At 42.4% G+C, this 16515-nt stretch overlaps 2 protein-coding genes across 3 annotated transcripts in view; one reads left to right on the plus strand and one right to left on the minus strand.

Moving 5' to 3' along the window:
• The first annotated feature begins 83 nt into the window (after positions 1–83).
• Positions 84–16515, plus strand: part of LOC133525047 (N-alpha-acetyltransferase 15, NatA auxiliary subunit-like) — a 100468-nt gene continuing 84036 nt past the window's right edge. Inside the window, exon 1 of one of the 2 annotated variants that reach the window (XM_061861266.1) lies at positions 84–247. In XM_061861266.1, coding sequence (XP_061717250.1) covers positions 91–247 — 157 coding nt within the window. In that variant the 5' untranslated portion in view covers positions 84–90. The other variant, XM_061861265.1, reaches the window with a different exon arrangement.
• LOC133525044 (uncharacterized) lies at positions 2046–15882 on the minus strand. The gene is made up of 2 exons (XM_061861260.1): positions 15647–15882; positions 2046–5806 (listed from the first exon to the last, which is right to left on the minus strand). The coding sequence occupies exon 2, from the start codon at positions 5804–5806 to the stop codon at positions 2471–2473; it is 3336 nt and encodes a 1111-aa protein (XP_061717244.1). The 5' UTR covers positions 15647–15882; the 3' UTR covers positions 2046–2470.

Raw genomic sequence — 16515 nt, forward strand, 5'->3', positions numbered from 1 at the left:
CGCCGCCATCGCCGTGTACCTGCGGCTCTACGCCTGCCCGCTGCAGGACAACGTGCAGCCTCAGGAGCCCGACACAGGTAGGACTACAACATGACGCTGCGCTCGTACGTGGGGCTGCTGCGGCTCGAGGACGTGCTGCGCGCGCACCCCTTCTACTTCCGCGCCGCGCGCGCCGCCATCGCCGTGTACCTGCGGCTCTACGCCTGCCCGCTGCAGGACAACGTGCAGCCTCAGGAGCCCGACACAGGTAGGACTACAACATGACGCTGCGCTCGTACGTGGGGCTGCTGCGGCTCGAGGACGTGCTGCGCGCGCACCCCTTCTACTTCCGCGCCGCGCGCGCCGCCATCGCCGTGTACCTGCGGCTTTACGCCTGCCCGCTGCAGGACAACGTGCAGCCTCAGGAGCCCGACACAGGTAGGACTGTGCTCTTTTATAGGTATACTAGCCACCAGCCCCGGCTTCGTACGGGTACTAATTATACACCTAAACCTTCCTCAAGAATCAGACAGACAGACACGCGGCGCGAGCCTTTGTTTAAAAAGGTGTAGTGATGTTCTTTGATATAACACAGTGTTATAAGTTTCGGCGCGGCTGAAAGTTTCGGTAGTTTTTGCGACTCCCTAAAGGGACACCCACAAACATCGGAGTCCGGCACAGGTACGTGGCCTCCAGCTGGATCCGTTCTACTTCCGCGCCGCCATCTCCGTATATCTCCGGTTTTATGCGTACCCACTGGATAATGTGCAGCCACAGGAGCCTAATACAGGTATGACTGCGTTTTCATCCTTTTTCATAACGCGATTCCCTAAAGGAACTTCCACAAACACAGTAGCTCACCACGTGTACAGTCAGCATCAATAGTAGCGGATGAAACAACGCGCCAAAAGTATCTGCCATCCCGGAATATTTTTGCAAATAGCGATGTATCTCTGCAGTTCGCGTTCAAATATCTGTTCCAGTCTCATTTTTGTAAATATAGACATACCCCTAGAGAATGGTAGATACTTTTAACGCATCTGGCCGTACGTGGTCTACTCCGGCTGGACTCCTACTTTCGCGCCGCCCGCGCCGTTATCGCCGTATATCTCTGGCTTTATGCGTGCCTGCTCCAGGATAATTTGCAGCCACAGGAGCCAGGAATAAATTTGGAGAATTGACTGCGGGATTAGACATTACATAAATTTTAAAATAATTCAAAATTCGTAAAAAATATGTGATTATTACTGGAACGTTCCAGGAGGAAAATTTCGCAATTTTGATAACTTTCTGATGGAGCCTCATCATCGATCTATCTTATCATCATTACATTACAATATCAGCCTAAAGGCTTCTGCTGCCTTCTGCCAAGCATTTTTAAACTGATACGGTACGCTCCCCTCATCCAATCCACTGGATTTTGACCAGATCACCAGTCCATCTTGTTCTTTGTCTACATTATACCTATCTATATATTATTTAGTCTTAATCAAAGATCCATTGATTGGGTAAAATGTGTAAAATCTAAGACAATTTCGTGCTTACAATTTGAGAGGTAAACGAGATAGCCCTGTACAGCTCCATGCATCGTGCGGTAATTCTGATTGCCAAAAGTTGACATTTGATAAAACATATGGCGCAGTACAACGCCATCTGTTTTGGATGTCAAACTATGGGGCACGATTTTTTCTCAGACCTTACCTCTCTATTATTATTACAATCAATTTTCTTGGGTCTTAACTCACCATCATAAAAAAACTGAAGGCAGCTACAAGGTAAAATAGAGCGCGTCAAACCGCCGTGAAGCCAAATAGAGCGAAACATTTGAAAAGTTCTAAACCTAGACTACTCATGTAACATAAACGCCCAGATGTTTTTTTTTTCGATAATTACACAATAATTACTGACTGAAATTAATGGTCAATATCAAACCATTTTATTGAATTTGATTGGAGTATATTGAACACTATTATTTTTATAGTAACATATTTCTAATTCTGAACCTATTTGACCGGGCTATGATATCGTTTTTTGTAATCCCACCTAGAGAGAGAAAGAAAACAACCTTTCATATGTTTACATTGTTTTATTTTACTTTTATATTCTTTGTATTAAAAATACAGTACAAAATCACAATGATTTGTTATTATTAATTTGTTAAAAATAACAATCATCAACATAATTACAACACAATGTTCAGTACATTGTCACTCTTATCATATCATATCACACATTCCTAACATTTCGAAAATACTGACATAAATAAATAACAAACTATGCATGCACCACAGTCTCTTAAAATAATTTAATAAATAATTACGAGCGTCCAACCATCGCTAACTTCCAACACTAAGGACGCACGTCCAAAAATCGTTCTAAATATGGCAACGCGGGTTCGCCCGCTAGTCTCTCGCTTACACTACTTAGGACACTTTAACATCACATTTGCGCTTTATATTTACACACAACTGTTCAGACTAGAGCTTTGGTTTCACCGTCCGTAGCCGGCCGACCGGTACCTCTCGCGTTCCCTCGTCTGCGCCGCCTGGGGCGTCAGGAAGTACACGTGAGCGCCTTCCCCGGGCAGGCGGTACGACACGAACGAGCCCGGCCGGCCTTCCCCTGCCGCGTTCACGGGCGATATCCACTCCGCATCTGGGTTTATAGGCGGCAGCGGCCTTCTGTAGTTGACCGCCGTGTCACCAGCTAAAGATGGTCTGTTTAAGTCATATTGCTCCCCTGCTGTGTACTGTGGCCTTTGAACTTGCGATGGTACCCTGTACTGCTGTGATCGGTATCCCGGATTCGGTATCGGGATAAACTCGCTGTCAGGGTTTATCGTCGGCCGCGGTAGCCGCTCGTTCACTAAGGTGTCATCGGCTAATGATGGCGGCTTGGGAGGCTGTACCAGTTCGGCGTTATGATGACCTATGGGCTCGCTGTTAGGGTTTATCGTCGGCCGAGGGTGACGCTCGTTAACGAGAGTGTCTCTGTCCAGCGACGGTGGATTTGGACTTTGGGACTCGATGATTTCATACGCGTAATTCAGGTTGATGTTGTTATCTATCGGCGTCCTGACCGTTCCGATAGGAGGAGTCACCGCCAAACCGTTGACGTCGTGAGTACTGTCTTCGATCTTCTTGCCGAAGATGTCGAAGGAGTTCTTTGTGATGTCGTCCAGATATCTCTCGTCCTGCTGCGTGTAGTACCCGTGACTAATCGGATTCGGGGTCACGCTGGGAACTCTGTGGCTGACATGATGTTGCGCTGGCTTGTCGTTTTGTATCGGAATGTGGTTTCGATGGTTTTTCGGTCTTACTTCCTTGATTATCGGGGTGTCTTCGTAATCTTCGTCCCTGGTCTTCGTTTTCGGATAGTATCTTGTAGATGTCGGTGTCTCGGTGGTCACTTGCACATTCTCAATTAAATATTGCTGGTGGGACACAGGCGAAGCTGATGGAGTGATGGCGTTGAACTCGTTATCTAAATTAAATGGCTTGCTGTAGCTGACCATGGGTCTAAAAGGTTCAGGGTCCAATTTCGGCGCTCGGAAACTGAATTGATCAGGTCTCGGTTTCGATTGATAACTAAACTGGTATACAGGTACTTGAACGGGTCTCGCGGTGATTGCCTTAGGTTTGTGGCCGTGTTGTCTGTGTTGCTTGGGCCTCTTAGTTGTAAACAAGTCGATAGTCTGCTGTATATCAGCTATCTGCTGGTAGAACGCCTCAGGACGTTTTTGTTGTGGTTGTACGTACACTGGCTTCTGAATGCTGAAGTATTCCTGTGTGAGCGTACGGGGGCCTTGTTTCTGTGGCCACAAGAACAACGCATCGGTTTGATCGATCGCTCCGTAAGCTACATCCACAGCCGGGTTATACGCTTGTTGGTTATTGATAGCTTGTTGCTGGTGCTGTGGCGTCGGCACAGTTTTATAATAGTTTCTACCATCAAAGAACGATGCTGGGGACGGAGAACTTTTAGGCTGTTCGTCATAGAAGTAGAACGATGCTAAGGCGTTTTCATTTGGTTTTCGGTTGTATACAGGTTGAAGCTTCGTGATCGGTACGTTGCTATTTTGAGTGTTCGAGTAGTACGCTCTTAATGGCACTGGGGTTGATGTAACGAAGTTGTCCGTGACCACATCGGGACTTTTCTCTGGCACTTTGTATACAATGTAAGGTTTCTCCGTCGTAGTAGGCGGGTTCTCATATGTATCAGGGTAGTCGTATAAAACGGACACCGACAAAGGCTTCGATGTAACCTTACTCCTGATTTTGTACACAGGCTTTTCTGTTTTCGGCCTCGGGTTGATTTCTTCAGGGAGGTTCTGGACTCGCACTGGGACTCGTTTCGGTATCTCCACAACGGTTTGCGGCCTCAATTTCTGGGTCGGGACTACTTCAACGTACTGTGGCGTTGTTATTGTGGTAGGCACTTCAGTTGTCCTTGGGTATTCCGTGGTAGTGGTGGTAGTAGTGGTGGGTCTAGTCTTGTACTTATTGCGATGCACAGACGGTGTAGGCGACGGCCGTTTTATCGTCGGCTTCGGCCTGGCGTAAGTCGATGTGGTTGCCGGTCGAGTTGTCGATTTAGTAGCTGGCGTTGTTGTTTTATCTTCCAGAGGAGCAAAGAAGTCCGGAGGTGGGGGCAATATAATTCCAGGTACTAATGGTCCCGCTGGCACGCTATTGTTGTAGTCCGCGCGGTAAGAAAAATTGTAAGGCGGCGGATAGTAGATCGAAGGGTCGTCTTCGTCGTACAGGTCGGACTGGTTGCTCGGTGGTGGTAGGAATGCTGCGCCCGGTGGAAAGCCTTCTGGAAAAGAGCCGTTCATGGATGAAGGGAAAGGGAATGCTCCTTCGCTCGCATTCCCGGGTAGGAATGGGAACGGAGGAATTGGCAGCGACGCTCCCCCGGCAGAAGTGTTTCCCGGATTTTCACCCGGGGCGTAGGGCGGACCTGGTGCAAAGGGGAATGGCGGAGGATATAGAGGGCTTTCGCCTTCTCGCGTAGCGTAGGGAGGGAATTGGGGCGCAGGGACACTGCCGTTAGGAGTAAGGAAGACGAGCGGTCCGTCGTCGGAGAGTCGTACTGGAAAGGGCGGTGGCACTTTTGGTTTCTGCGGTAGCTTTACTTGCCTTCTGGGCGCCTCGTAATCGTCGATCGGGGGCCATGGCCTGCGAGCGGTCTCTTTCGTTCGCTCCGGGAAGGAACCACCTTTCAACACTAATAGATGGTCCTCCGCTAGCCAAATTTCGTCTTTCTTCAGACCTCCTAATGTCTGTATGTTATCCTTATCTCTAGTTTCCGCATTTGGCTCGTAACTCACTATTCCCGGCCGCTTAGGTGTTTTAGAGAAAATTTCATTCTGAATGAGACCATATTTCCCTTCGGCCACCTGATCGGAGAGCGTCTTTTTGTCCTCGTCGACCTCTTTGGGTTTGACGGCTTCTTTGCCTTCGCCAGCGCTGGACATGAGCATGCCATCGTCCCATATGCCCTGGTTCCATCCTACGGTGCTGCCCGACTGGTCCGGCACGACCACGCCTACAAACTTGCCGGTTTCGCTCTTGGCGTCGTACGCTATCGAGTTCTTGGGGTTGCCGTACTCTTTATCGGGTTTGATCTTGATATGTCCGCCGATGAGTCGCTTGATGGTTCGCTGCGACTCAGCGGGGTCGGCGTCGGGCGGAGGGCCGAGGCTGCGCTGATCGCGCACGAACGAGTCGGGCGGCAGCACGTAGGTCGGCACGAGCACGCTAGCGCGCGCCTCGCACGCCCATGCCAGCGCTAGCACGAGCGCTATCGCCGCCCCTCTCACCATCTGAAAGTTTAGAAAACATCACCTTTTAGTTATACAAGTCACACTACAAGTATTACGTCTAACCAAACACAAGTGTTCTAAAACTATGAATGAACTCATCTAAGTAAGCAGATTGTTATTTAAATACGTTCCGTAGTTATCGCTCATGAGCGCGCGAAGTGAAAGGACTCGGAGACAAAGGCGGCGGCCACTGATTCGGGCACTGCCGCGCCGCGCGCCGCTGCTCGCCTTTTATCAAGTTTTACTGACCACCTCCGACCCGCCTGGCATTGAGAATCAAGCGTTTAATTGGAAATTGAATGGCCAGTAATAACCACGAGACAGGAAGGCCGGCCTTAATACGAAAACTGCGAATGTCATGCTGTTCGGCTTTGACTCCGTAGTCCATTTTAGTTTCAATCAATCGCGCCTCATTGTTTTAGATCGCTCATTCTTCTTTAGCCTCGACGAGAGAAATGCTCATTAGCCGCAATCGCTAACGACATGAAATCTACGCGAGTTTTGAAACAATGATCGGATAATTTTTCAATATCGAACGGCACGAGCTTGTAATGCAATTTTATGGTTGAAGTCACGATTGTGCATTAGCCAAGTTGTGTGCAAAATCGCGTCTCTTTAGATGATTGCGGCGTGGGGACATGTGACACGGGACCGAAATGCGCGAAATGGTTAAACGACATTATATTGCGAAACGAGCGCGTTTGTTGCAGCGAAAGCGCTCGGAGGCTGTATCGAGAGGTTTAACGGTGGAGCTAGATTTAGAGCAGTTAGGGCAGTGAAGGTTGAGTCGCCGGTGTCCGGTGGGCGTTGCAGGGCGCCGTGAAAGGCACAGTCGCCTAGCCGCGATAAGAACACGAACGCTCGGCGGAAAGTGTAACGGCCCATTAAACAGAAATAGGCGGCCGCGCGTGCCCTGCCGCGCCTTGCAAAACTGCGCTATCGATGTTTTTAATTGGTTCGATTCTGCTCCAGATTGATGCTAATGATATTACCCCAATAGGTTACTCTGACCTTTCCACTACAAGTTAGATACTAGACGAATTTTGGAGGGAAATACTTGGACGTAAATCACAGCAACCTTGATTTGTTTAATAATCGCATTGTCGCGGTTGAGCAACGCTTGCATAACGCCCACCGGTTGTTTGCTTTCCGAACCCAATAACTACCACTTTACTAAACTATATATCAGCGAAGACAGTGGAGTTAATTTTGCAATATAATCGTATTCTCAAGTAAATGAATAAAGTTCAAAGTAAACATTGAATAGGCACCTGACATTTGCCGAATCATCCTTTAAGTGCATCCTTTCGTTTATATCTTGTTAGCCTTCATAAGAATTGTCGCGATTGTCACTACCGAACTAAAGGTTTTATTATTAAAAGTCTGTCGTAATGCGACATGAGCGATGGAAACTAAGACAAGCGCGCGGCCTTGTCGAGGCAAGGTGCCCGATTTTTTTTGCGGTCAGTACAAAACGTGCAGTGATTATACAAAACCAACGGCCTGGGGTTTTATTCCAATCGATAACCGAGTTCGGGCGAACCGCACGCTGCTGCAAACCAGTAGGTATAAGATAGCTTCGACTCATAAGTTCTATGAATCTCGAGATCACCGATTCACTGGTTCTAGTTGCTCAGCAAGCATTGGGAATGCACGGCTTGGGAGTGTCGCAGCCGCTTTCAACAATGCCCAGCCTTGTGGTTGTTGTGAACACGCCCTAACCACCGATCAGCACACAAAGCCATTGTTTTTCCCCCGATTCTAATGCTGTGAGCTTTCTTTACGTTCTCTTTTCACCGAGCGTTGGGAAACGGCCGGGTGATGCATTGTTGACGATTTGTATTCAGCTCGGATCGCCGACTTTCCATCGGCCTTTGTGTGTGCTCGCGTCCACACCAGGATATGTTTCGTAACACGCATTTTTCAACCTGGTCCTTTCTCGCGTCGTGTTTAGTTACTATTACCGTAATTACCGTACGGACGTCTCTGGTCGGCATAATTGCATACATAGATCTCCTTGAGCTTACGGAACGACGGAAACCTACGCGTATTTATTACAGCTTACACTAAGTACCGACTGTTTGCAACCTGTGTCTCTACCATATTATTAGTTTGATAACTTGTCCGTCAGGCTTGTTCTGGACACGCGTTAATATTGCACAATATTGAATCGATCGTATCAATCGATATTATTAAAAGTACACGTGGCGATCTGGTTTTGTCACTTTCGAAACTGTAACAAATTGTTGACTGTGGCATTGGTGGCCCCGAGCGGCACAATTATGCACTTTGTCCTTATAAGGTAGTGTGTGTGCGTGGCGGGTAACAATGTGGTCATTATGGTCGGAATGTCCACCTTGAGTGGTCTTCGATAATTGATTCGGAAATAGGGTAATAATCCTGGTTTTCGTATCCTAGCTGCATAACATAGAAAACATTTTTATTCTGAAAACAAAGAAACTGTTTTTTACTAGTTTCGTCTAGCAAATTTGTATATTATTGTACTTATTTGGATGACTCTTGGAGCAATTTACTTATATCGTATTCTTTCCTAATCAAGATAATTTCAATTTCAAACTATAATTATTTTCAAAATTATACGGCAGGGTTAATTCGCGTTAACAAGTTGCGACGCCTCACGTAATTGAGTCGGTAAATGTTTCGGGTGAGCGGAGCCGGCCAGCCGTTTAGGATGCGCACGCGTCGCGTCGTTAGCGTGGATCGATTAGGGTTGCTAGCATCAAACACAACTTTTTTTTATTACGTTGCATATTGAATTTTTTGTATGGTCAACTACTTGTAGTTTTTTCGCTTTAATATTCTCATATAACTTTTACTCTGATCAAGGTACGTAGTAGATTAGAAATCAAATTGGTTGAATGTGCATGGTCAAGGTTTTCGTTATAATTGTGTTTAGCTTCTGTTTGTCCTGAATTTTTCGATATTGTTAAGTGGAAATGACTTTATTAAATAATTTGCCAAATCAAGCGACTTTCTAAATGCTATTGTGTTAGTATATAACTAAAAGCCCCATTTCACTAAATTAGCATGAAATTAGAAATCCGTAGGTTTTGTAACTTAATTTTATCATAGGTATCTAATTTCTGTTTCGTTGTCTTCTAATTAAACCCATCTGTAAATTACTCAACCGTAACAAAACTGTCTAAAACGCGTATCCATTTTTCAACTGTACATCCATTCTAAATCTTTCTAATCCCAACAAAAAGCGAAGAGTAATTGAAATTACTAAATAATTTTGCGTAACGCAGCCAACCCTAATCGAGCGCGTGCCGTCTTGTTGATCTACGGCCTCATTATGCCGCTAAGTTTAAAAGGTCGGAAATACATCGCACTTTATATTATAAACGTGACTTTTGTAACTAACATGTTAACTAGCTATGCTCAAATTTATCACAAAATTGATGCATAAAGTACGATAGTCTGATTTTGTTATCTTCTGATATTGTTGATGGTAACAATAAACAGTTTTTGGTCTGCAATTTAACTTCGTAAACCTACCACTAAGTTATTTTTAAACATATAGGGTATTCAAATCTAAACTAGATTTGATTCGAATCGTATTGTCAATGTATCGTGCACAAGACATTTGATTTAGCTTTAACCCTAGTTAGTTTGCGATTTTTAAACGTAGAATTATCGTTTAACATAGGTTATTCCAATTTAAGTGTACACCCGCAAATTAAAAGTCTATGTCATCCTGGCAAACAAATATGCAAACCTAAAACATACAAGACTATCGAAACCCTTGGTTTTGGATTCTCGGCTTGATAATAATCGATTGAAGCCTTAAAGGCAAAATTGAAAAGCGAATTCTAAATTAGAATATGACTTAAACTAGAAATCGGTGTCAATTGACACGATCACGCTGGATGCGTCTACAAACAGGTTCCTTCGCCTTGACCGCCGATCCCTGACACTATTCGCATCTACTATATGGAACAATGGAAACTTAACGTAATTAACGATACTGAAGACGATATTTGTGCATCCACGATGCTAACATTCAAAGGGATACAACCTTTGTCGATGTACTGACATTCTGCGATAAATCATTGCGCTAGATACATTGCTTTAAGGTCGTAGAACAATATAAAAATGTCTATAGGATAATTTTCTTTGATCTCAGAATTAATCAACTGGATGATAATAGTAAGTGAGATCAATGGGCTATTTTTGCGCTAATTAAGTATTCATTTGAAATGTTTTGGTTAAACTCGCTTGCTTGCGTTAACATTAAAGCAAATGCGTAAGAGCGCGACACAGGCCATTAAGTTCAATTAAAATCAAAATGTGATTGAGTTTTTGGCAGCTGAATGTTTACTTTTTCTGTTTCCACCGTGTTATGGTTTTTTTGTCTTTGCATGCGAGTCTTTCTGTAAGGTATTCTTTACTACATCGAATATTTTCTATTACTAAATGGAATTTAATGATTGTTTTATCGATTCATCAGAATCTGTATAGATGGTTAACGGCTTGCGGGTTATGGGTTCGTAAAAAGCCGGTTTACTGCAATTCTGTTATATTTAGGTATTTTCCACTGTTTCAAACTAAAAGTCTAAATTATACCTTATCGTCTTAAGGAAATATTGTCTAAAAGATGATAAAAATTATTTGAACAGTAGCAAGTAGTGGAAAATTACTACTGGCATTACGTAGTTTTCATTCATTTCTTGCTATCTCTTCTATAAGATTTTTCTTATTATCATAAACTATAGGTTTAAGATAATGCAGCAAACTAAGTATTCTAATTTCATACTTTGAATAAATTCGCCACGCCTGGTTAAGGTCCCCTAGACGTCGACCTCGCATTTCAATCACCTTAATGTGGGAATTCCTTTATAATGTCTTAAACAACGTCTGAATCAGATTATGTTAGCTTTTTAAAAAACGCTACTTTGTCCAAATTCACAATATTGGGTTCGAACGTAGGCGTTTACGATTATTAGTCTTAAATGTTAAGAGTCATTAGTGTATAATTATTGAATCCTTATTAGCGTGTCTGGTTTTACCTAAATAGATTTTATTTGTTTATTCATTTGAGTTTACTTGTATCGTGTATCTAAAATTGCTCTTTTGTGTATTATTGTACATGTGTGCCTTTTACAGTTTACGTTTTCTTTAGGAATGGGCTAAAAGATATTTGAATTAATTCGCCTCTTAACATTTTAATAACATTTTGTTTTACATTTTGCTGTGATGTATATGTAATTTGCCGTAAAGTTCCTTCCAAGGGCTACATAAATACATTTGCAATGACAATAATCTTTGTTATTTTCATTTAATCATCAACACCATCAGGCCATCAGGCGGGCCGTATGCTTGTTTGCCACCGACGTAGTATAAAAAAAAAATGGTATGAGATCACCTTGTAAAATCGATCTAATTCCCCGAGTCGTGACTAGGTAGGGCGCGCACGCGCCATTCGCTGTGAGATATTTCAAACTATTTTTCTATGGGCTCTGTCATGTGGCCCATTGTTAGCAGATTTATGATTTATAATGATACTAAACTCCAAGGTAACGTGCACATTGTGCAAGTCTTTCTACAGTAATATACAACAGTTTTCAAATGTTATTGTACTAGAAAATGTATACGTTATGTTATGAACATACTTTAGACAGGTTCGTGGGTTGCTTGTCTGTCTATCCGGCTCTCCAGTCGCATAGCATTGTATGTGTATAATTGTCAGTGTCACTAGCTAAGTAAAGTACAATTAATCTCCATGCCCAGTCGCATTCTTCATCATTGTTGTACATGGTGTAACTTGGCAAAGTCTTGGTCTCATATATGTTGTATGTCGCTTTGACCTATAATTGACAACTATTTAGTAGGCTTGCAGAAATATGAATATACGGTGTATTATTAGCGGATGTCAAAGCACAATACAAAATATATAGAACTGCGACCTCGCTTTGACTTCGCTTACAAAAATGATGAGAAACGCAGCTTTGTATAGAAACATATCTTATTTGTCTCTCTCTACTAGCATTTTGATGTGACTTTACATATGAATATATGCTCGTTTTTTCCCTCTATTTATTCAAATGCACACGTTGAATGGAATCTCACCCTTGAGTTTTTAAGAAAAGAACCTTCACACCAATTAAATTGGTAAACTTCCGTGTGCTAGCTGCTTGTTAACTTCGTCTTACAAGTATGTCGTGTGTCCATTATAGTATCACTGTGTCTCACTGATCTTGATAGCGATAACATGTTTTCATTTGCCGGTTAATTAAACAAATCTATCTTAGTATCGTGTCCTAATTTAAATATTTATATAACTATTTACCTACACACGTTTAGTTTGGCTTTCTTTTCCCACTAAGCGGCTTTCATAGCATTGTTTCGTAATTCCGTATAGTGGTCGCATCCAGCTTTATTGTACGTAATCTGCCGTGTAATGCGCTCCCATGTCATACGTCCGTAATGGCTGTTACAGCATCCTCAAATTTTACATCTCCGTTCCGGCCCCATCGAGTACGTGGCTTGTTAACTTATGAACTTCCTTATCGACGACAATTTCATCAAATTAACCATTACTGTCTTTAACATGCATCTTTTATTGTTGCAGGTAAGTCATATATCTATCATCTCACTGTTATTAGTGGCCAACGATTCAGATCGGAAGGTAAGATCAACACCACTTTGTGATATACCAGTATGAAGTAAACATCAATTAGCTGATACATAGATAATGCTAGCTATTAGTTAGTTCTGTATTGTTTAATATGAGCCTCTTTTGCAAGAGTTTCAAAATTTTTCCGCCACTATGCTTTGCCTTTTGGTGGTTTTCGGAGCGTGGCGCATAATAGGCAACCTTAGATTGCGCGCGAGTCCTTCGCTCGGTGCGCGTGAAAAGCTGCATATTTTAATATCTGCTGCATTTTGTAACATTATTTTCAAGCAACGGCAATTTGGATACTATCAGATTATCGTTTACGGTAATTATTTCCAAGGTAAACTTTATATTTCTTGCGAGGTACGTGCGGAACTAGCGACATTATGGGCTGACAACGCCAAGTTATAATAACAGTAATGAGTTATGGTTGCGGTTATTTCGTCTCGTTAGCCTGCTGATGACGAAGCGCGACTAAAACAACTATTGTCTCAGTCTCTTGCTACATACGCGGTTACAAAAATCATTGTCTTTTTATTTTGTTTTTGCTATCGTCGGTTTTCCCTGATCGTAGTTTTTGTTGCACTTATTCAGCCGGATCTTTACTTGTACCTCTTGACGTCAAACTTGATCTCTGCCCATTATAAATGAGTATTTAATCGTTATTTGCGTATGCTAATATATAATTCACGTTCGGAACGGCACGCGTTTCTTCTCGTTTATCGTTTAGCAACGTCTGGGTTACTAAAGCGCACATTGTCGAACCCCGTGTGAAATAGACCGAGGACGCCAGTCTTGTCCACTCAGTCACACACGAAATCTGATACTGCACATGTTGCCTATTATTATCATTTTGGTTATTCAACACTTTTATACCTAAAGATCGTGTCAATCACAAAGACGCGTACCTTGACTCGTATTGTAATGTTATTAATGATTAGATTTCACAAATCTGCTCGTCATCCACGAGATGACATGAACTATACATATAATTAAAGCCCCGACAGCTTTAGCTGTCTTTAGAGGTACAAAATCCGAAGCTAAGGGCTAGCTCAACGGGGGGGGGGGGGGGGGGGGATGGATGCTAGGGTCGGCAACGCGCATGTGACTCCTCTGGAGTTGCAGGCGTACATAGGCTACGGAGACTGCTTACCATCAGGCGGGCCGTATGCTTGTTTGCCACCGACGTACTATAAAAAAATATAGTAACAAAAAAATCCTATTTTTTTAATGTACTACGTCGGTGGCAAACAAGCATACGACCCGCCTGATGGTAAGCAGTCTCCCTAGTCTGCAACTCCAGAGGTGTTACATGCGCGTTGCCGACCTTAACACTCCTCACCATCGTTAACCTCCTACTCACAAGCATGGCCGATTCACATGAATGATCACATTTTGTATAAATTACTTGCTTAGTAAAATTTTCAGTCTTATTACATTGTTATTATAACCACTCAACCCGTTTCGAATTCAAGGCAAAACTTGCATATGGCAGATGACATTGCGATCAGGTAAGACCCAAGAAGGTAACCTAGCTATGTAGAATATCGATGTGTCATCGCTATTTCTGATATAATACCATAACGCTTTACTTTTGCGCTAATATCAGTCTCGTGTATGTGAAATCTTATATTAAATGTGTGCGTTTCTACAAATTTTACATAAAAGTGAAAATCTCTTTTACTTTCTTTGCATTCAAATTGCTATAGTGCTACTATGCTGTGTTTAACATACGTACGTTACACTTTAAAACACACAATTGCAGCTATTAGAGTTACAATCACAACTAAACGGCCATATTGCTTTATCGCGATTACGATCTCGTCTGTTATGGATTTTTAACCGAATTTATCTGGTTTTTACTCACGCATACAATATACGAATCGTCTTTGTATCCGCGTTTTAATTGATATTTGTGTTATTTTCACACGATTTGCCTAAACGTTCCAATGATGGGGGTTTACTATTGTTATTGTTTACTTCCTCAACTTTAATATTACGTGTGTATTGCTTTGGTAAATAATCTACTGCCATTCTCATCTCTTAAGATTACATCATCGTGTGTGGCTTTGGTGCATTTATTTTAATACTGAACGCGATCGGAAGTCACCAATTTACTCTCTAATGCTTCATGGCTACATGATCATTATTCATCTTCAACCCATATGGCGAGCAATCAAAATGTTCATATCAACTTTCTTCAATTAAAAAAATGCAAATCGATTGGCAATTATAAATGGAACCTGCTCCAGATATGAACGCTCCAGTTATCGATTATGTATTGATACACCTTTGACGATTTGATTATTAACGGGTATGTACGTGACATAAGAGTTAATCGAGTTACACGTATTGAACTAATCAAGCTTAAATAGTCACGTAATTCGTAACGATAGTTCGATGCAAATATACCATTAGTATCGCATACACGTTTGCACGCTGTACCGTTACGATTTTATGTCTTAGTTTACAGCAGAATTGTAATTCCTATCGGTAATTGAAAGAACAGTTCTAATTCTAAACCTGATTTGAAAATAAATTGTAAAATTGTGGCTACAATGGAATTCCATTGTCTTAACAGCAGTATGGTGCAATGGAATGTGCACTCATATGCTATTAAGGCACCATATCCTAGACAAAACTCATTATATCTAATAAAGTCATCTAGCCCATGTTAGGTGGTCTTCACTGATTGCTTTGAATGAGTTGTTACGATGTTACTGATGCTTAACATTAACACACGCATATCCATTCATAAAGTCCTACGCTTGATTTGCTATCATTAGAATTGTTTTGAAGCGATGCAACGTGTGGGTGAACATTTTGACATTGTAGGCGTTTCGGGTCATGTCTTTACTTATTGTTATATATTTGCGAAACTGTTTATTATTCGCTCTTATTTGCATTATTATTCTACTATTGGAATTAATATAAAAGGTTACCGTGTCTAAGACTCAATTCGCTGAAACGCGCATTTGTTTGCATTTTCCCACAGGTGTTTCTTTATACGAGCACGTCATTGAGTATGTCGAAGGCTGAGCTCTGTGAAACTTTAAGTTTAATATTTCTGTCGCGATACCGAACCTTATTGTTGTGGCGCTCATTGTTGCCGGCGTCGTGAGATCTGGGTCGGGGCCCTACTGCAGAATTGTCACTATAAAACCATACTAAAACTCATAAAACAACAGTAAACTTGCGCTTACATTTCTGATAACGGTTGAGGCTGCGGCTATGGTCAACACTTCTTGAAATTCAATCGCACATCACACGGATGCTAAAGTCACTTCACTTGAGTTTTTTTTAATCACTGGGCAGTAGTCACTGGCACATGTCGGGAACTGTCTCGGAGGTCGGTCGGTGCTCGAATGCTGGCTCCCGGGTTCCTGTGGAGGGGTGGCACGTGTGGTCGTCTAGTCTCGCGGCGCATGAGTGGCGAGGTGGTAGGGGGCGCGCAGAGTAAATACTCCGGCCGTAGCGCGTGCGCCGCTCACGCACACATTAACAGTTTTCACCCACACGTGTATAACAATGACGTGTTTAACATCTAATGATGAGTGTTTGATATAAAATTGATGGGGGAGCCCTATCGTCCTCGTGCTTAGACGGATGTCGCCGGTACACTATTGTTCATAAGATGATGTAACGTGTTTATGCTATGGATCTTGGATTAATTACATCCTACTATTTAATTTACGATTGCCCTTTTATGGTCCTTTGATTTGAAATGATTCACTTATAAATAAGCTCCAATATCTAGAACTCATTAATAACGAATATATCAATCAACTGACTGTATTATCGACCAGATTTATGTGGATGGCTCTACAATTGCCCTTAACCTACAGAATATTCAAAGAAAAATAATTTAAACTTTAAAATGACTGTTTTATATTGGTTTCGTTCATCGTAAAAGTGTATACAGAGAGTATAGTAGAGTACTTTAGAAAATGTGTTTTTGTAGTATATTACAGCTGCCTTCAATATTTTATGCAAATTTTATGCATTTGCTATGCTATTTGTGTATTCACGTTTATTAGATAAATTTTCTGCTTTCGTGAGGATAGCATGAATC

The sequence above is a fragment of the Cydia pomonella genome, chromosome 14 (genome assembly GCF_033807575.1).
Source record: "Cydia pomonella isolate Wapato2018A chromosome 14, ilCydPomo1, whole genome shotgun sequence".
NCBI classification, from domain to species: domain Eukaryota; kingdom Metazoa; phylum Arthropoda; class Insecta; order Lepidoptera; family Tortricidae; genus Cydia; species Cydia pomonella.